Source organism: Malaclemys terrapin, chromosome 3, assembly GCF_027887155.1.
Source record: "Malaclemys terrapin pileata isolate rMalTer1 chromosome 3, rMalTer1.hap1, whole genome shotgun sequence".
Lineage (NCBI taxonomy): Eukaryota > Metazoa > Chordata > Testudines > Emydidae > Malaclemys > Malaclemys terrapin.
In genome coordinates this window covers 68,411,908-68,416,772 of record NC_071507.1, presented here as the reverse complement: position 1 = coordinate 68,416,772, position 4,865 = coordinate 68,411,908, and the positions used below count along the sequence as shown (strand labels likewise).

At 38.5% G+C, this 4,865-nt stretch overlaps 1 protein-coding gene across 5 annotated transcripts in view; it reads left to right on the top strand.

Moving 5' to 3' along the window:
- SPAST (spastin) overlaps positions 1 to 4,865 on the top strand; it is a 63,908-nt gene that overhangs the window by 807 nt on the left and 58,236 nt on the right. For 3 of the 5 annotated variants that reach the window (XM_054022052.1, XM_054022050.1, XM_054022054.1), the window contains exon 2: positions 4,688 to 4,774. In XM_054022052.1, the coding sequence (XP_053878027.1) occupies positions 4,688 to 4,774 (87 nt within the window). The remainder of the gene's footprint in view (positions 1 to 4,687; positions 4,775 to 4,865) is intronic. The other 2 variants (XM_054022053.1, XM_054022051.1) reach the window with 1 other exon arrangement.

The window sequence follows — 4,865 nt, the reverse complement described above, 5'->3', positions numbered from 1 at the left end:
GTGAGGGATCGAGGGGACTCTGGGGTGGGGCGAGGATGGTGCCTGCGAGTGGGGACGAGCCTCGAGGGGGGCGGGTGGTATCCTGGGGTAGGGAGGTGGCGAGGCCTGAGTGGATCCAGGGGGGGGTCTCTGGTGGTGAGTCCCTTGAATGAGGGGGCCTCTGTTTTCCCCCCGTATCGGGGTGTCATGCGCCCCCTCATCCTTGGCTCCAGCTGTGTCCTGTCTGTGTTGCATATTAGTTGACCATCCCTGAGGCGTCTCTGGCGCGGGAAGGTGCTGCTGACAGATGGTGTGGCACTGAGGATATAGATAGAGACCAGAGAGGGCTGGCGTGGAGGGAAGATACCTCTGCAGTTTTGGCTGCTGCAGAAATGGTTGAGTTGTGGAGAATGGCAAGTACAATTTCTAGCCTGGTGGCAGAGATGTGGAATAATTTGTGGCCAGCAAACTTCAGACACCTTCTGAGCATTTCCAATGAGAAGGATGAGGTAGAAACAGGCAAAAAACATATCAAAAGAGTTAAAGCTTAGTGGTGAAATCTTGGCTCAGTCGTACCAAGATTTCAGGCTAGGTATGTAGCAAGGGTAGAGAGCTATTGTAATTGTTTTTTTAAAATATAGATACTGTGCATTTAAATTCAGTGTTCTGTAGGAGATTGAACTTCATGTTAAGGAGGTGTCAATATATAGAATAGCTTTAATATACAGAATTTTAGCCTTTACCCCACTTTTTGTTTTCAGCACCACAACAGTTGGCAGGTGAAGTAGGTGGTCTAGTTTCTAATATATGTGGCACAAATAGTTACCTTTTAAAAAAAAAATTGAAATTCAGTCTTAAAATTGCTTTTCATTTTAATTCATAGATACAGATTGGGGGGAATTTATGGGGTATTCATGTTCAGAACTAAACTGTCACATTATTCATACCTACATAATTAGATTATCAGGAACAATGATGTATTTCAGGGTCTGGCACCATCTTTATAGCATACTCTTAGTTTGCAAATTGTGTACATGTTTAAGAAAATATCTACTGAAGTTTGATATACAAGCTGCCAAATATCAGAACAATTTCTTTATAATTTGTACCTTAGCAATTAAACTCTTATTAAATTGCATTTTCCTCTACAATTGTTGCTGAGTCACATAATTATTTTACTTTTGCCAATAACTTATAGAACTCTGGGAAACAACTAATTTAAAATAAAATACAAGGTTGAGGAAAATCATTGTATGGTTTAGATTTAAAAACAAAAACAAAGAAAAGCTTTGTCAGTGTATTTGACTTAGACCATCTGTCTACTTGCAGCAGTACAACCCTGCCAATGTTCAAAGGGGAGCCCTCTGAGGCATGGGTATCGTGCTGTGCTTTAAATTCCCCTGGAAACATCCAGCATGATTTTAGAATGTGAGGACTTAATGAAACTATGATTCTGCATAGCAGGAAGTAAAAATTGTTTCCCTCTTTAAAATCAAAATAGAGACTTTATACAGACTGCATGCGTAGTATGCCATGAAAGGGACAGACTTACTTTGGTCTGCTGCAATAACTTGGGAAGGCAGTAGTGGGCTCGGAAAGAGACTGCATGCAGCCATATCAATATAAAAAGATGTTGGTGTGACATAGGACTTGTGAGGGTACGAGGGGAAACTTAGAACTCAAGTTTGTTCAAAATTTTAATGGTAGTAAAGGTGGTGGTTAAAATCTATTTAAGTGTAGATAAATCTCCAGTTCTGTCAAGCACCTGTAATGGCTTATAATAACAAACTAGTGCTTATTTTTTTCAGAAGCCTGTTACAATTATAGCCTTAATACTTAAGGAGAAAAAAAATATAAGGATTAACTTGTTTCTTAAGTTTGATTTCCCCCCCCCCCCCCTTCCTCCCTATCCCATCCCTGAAGTCCCCTCGTTTAATTGGCATGTTGTATAGTTTGTTTGTCCTAAGCAGCATGGAACTACACAAACAGTCACTCAGATTATGTTGGGAGAGAGAACCACTTACTACATTTTCTCCAGAATTTGTGCTGTTATTTAAATATTAACTAAGTAAACCCAAAGTAAATCTTTAATTGTAAGTGCCATCTTCCTCTGAGTTCCGTAACTTACAAGTAACTTAAAACCTGTGCAGACAAGAATCACTTCAGGAGACCAATACAAATACTTGTGGGATCAGTAGATCTTTCAGAACTTCCTGTACACCAGTATGATCATAGCCATTTTATATCTCAATTTTAGATGCCTTTCCCAGTTTCTGGTGTCCAGGGAGTAATGGTAGTCTTTATAACTTTGCTCAAGTTACTACTGTGATTCTCAAACCTCTATATCAGAGTCATTGCAATGTGTTGAGCAGCATGAAGCCTTCAGGTCTTGCTCTTTTCATGAGGTTGCATTTTAAAATATTACTCCTGCACTTCTAAGATTTTTATAGTTATTGGTGCATGGTGAATAGTAGTGCTTATATAAAAAGTAATTTTAACTACAGCTAATACAAGCAGATATGACTTTATAGGAGCAGATCTGTCAAATACAAAGTTGATACTATTACATCAATTTTCCCTAAAAGGAACCACACTTTAACATTTGGATCTATTAGTTACATGGGAAGCATCCATTAATCTTATGGACAGAAAGGGATTTACTTATTAACGTGTGCTGAATCTGTTTTTATTCTTTTTCGCGTGCATTTTGTACAACTTCATATGTGAAGTGATTTTTTGTTATGCATAGTTTGTGGGTCAGTTAAGATTTCTAGACTGTCCCCTGTGAATTTGTGGCCATTTTGTTTTGAAATATATGAACTCAAGTAGGTATCATTATAACTACCTAATGTTAATTTTTTTACACTTCTTACTTTTAGACACACACTATAATTGGCTTGGCTTGTAACTTGCAACTACTGTGGCAATGGTTTGAAAAATCCATTTCCCCTTAGGGAATTGTGTGGAGTCAGGGACGGGTGAGCCATCAAATTCTGTAGAATCTGAGTTTTATATTTTTTTTTATAAAATGACTTTTTATAATCGCAGGGATAGTCAGAATCTGGATCTCTGTAGTGGTGTCGTCTTAGTTGGCCAGCAGATAGTTCAGTTGTTTGTGTCCATGCCAAAACTTCCCCAGACAGAAGCAGAGTGAAATTAACAAAATATCTGGGCAGTTTCACAACTTCTCTTCAGAATCTTGTGGGCAGCAGTGAAGCTGACAGATCTTCTCAAGTTTCCTTTGGGACAGCGATAACCAGTGGCAAAGACAGACACTGGAGCTATCTTGAGAAAAGGAAGCTAAAGGAGGGGTAAGGTAATAGAGACCCCCATTGTTGGAGAAGCACAGCTGCCCTTAACAGTCAGGAAGTTGGAGATGGAGGGAGGGAGTGAGATTTCTGATTACTCAAAAGGAGAGAGATGGTGGGAAGGGAGATTTAAAATATATACACTTAGTAGCCAGAGCAAATGAAGTACAAAGCTTTCAACTGGGTCCTAGGGACAATGCCTAGATGCTATATTGACTGATCATACTGAATGCTAGATAACAGATGTGGGACAAAAGGTTCTGGTGCAACACCCTCACTGCTGTTTAGAAATGAGCACTTGGAAAAATCTATGGTACTTTGCTTACTTTAATTTAAGGTTTCACAAAATCTTTCCTCCCTTTACCCTGACTTTTTTCTGGAGATAGCACTACAGTTTGTGACAGCAGGTGTAGGATAATAATACTTGTTACTAATACTTGATTGTTAAGCTTTTTTAATAAAACTTGTGCTAAATAGACATAGTCCTAATTTTCATAATGTGGTTAAATAGGTCATGGAATGTCTCTTTGAATACAGAAAACATATAAGAGGAGAGAGTTAGCTAGTAGAGCTTTAAAATGAATCTGCATATTTTGGTATTTCAGTAAGTTTTACACCAACAGTATTGGATAGCGTATGTTAAATCCAGGCATGTTTTGATAGCCTTGTGTAAGCTTCCCTAAATGGCAATGTTCAGTCACCGCAGTCCTCTCTTCTCCCCTCCTGTCCCGTTATTATCCCAATGGTTAGTGCTTCTTGAAGAGGCTGACATTTGTGATGTAGGCAGTGGTTTTATGGTATGACAGAGTAACCAAAGAGGTTGGTTGTTGCACTCATTTTTCTCTTGACTTGAACCTGGGTTGTTAGAAATGAAAGCCTGGTGTATTAATTTATGCTTTGCCTATCACTGTAGAGTGGTGATTTTGTCACTTTTCTTTCTGGATGTTCATACCTATTAATGGTAGTTATCTTATGAACATTATCTGTAAATGGAAGATTAGGAAAGAGGGGTTTTCCAATGCGATTGCTTTGTGACTTGACAGCATTTTGTGTCACAGTCCTACTGTTTCTCCTGTGAATATGCGTGGTTAGTCCATTTTCTCCTTCTGGAGCTTTCAAATATTAGGAGAAAAATGTATGAAAACAAGAAAAAGTGATTGAGACTAGTGCTAAAGAGGCAGGTGTAGCACCTAAAACTATTGTTAACTCAGTCTTTGAAATTGACTAGATGTGAAGGTGTCCCTTTAAAAATGTTTATACAATAGTACTTTGCTCAAATGTGTAGTTTCCCCCCACATTTGTAATTAAACTCTGCTCATTACCCATCTTGCGTATCTTGTAGAAACAGTCCTTTAATTATAATTTACTACAGAAAGTAAGGGGCCCATTTCCATTTTAAGCAGGACAAAAGGAACAAGCTGTTGAATGGTATAAGAAAGGAATTGAAGAACTGGAGAAAGGAATAGCTGTCTTAGTTATTGGTCAAGGTAAGCCAATTTTTGTGTGTGTGTAAAGTTTATTCCTTAGTGATGAATATCAATTCCTGGCATTTTTCTCAGGAAAGTGGGAGAGTTAAGC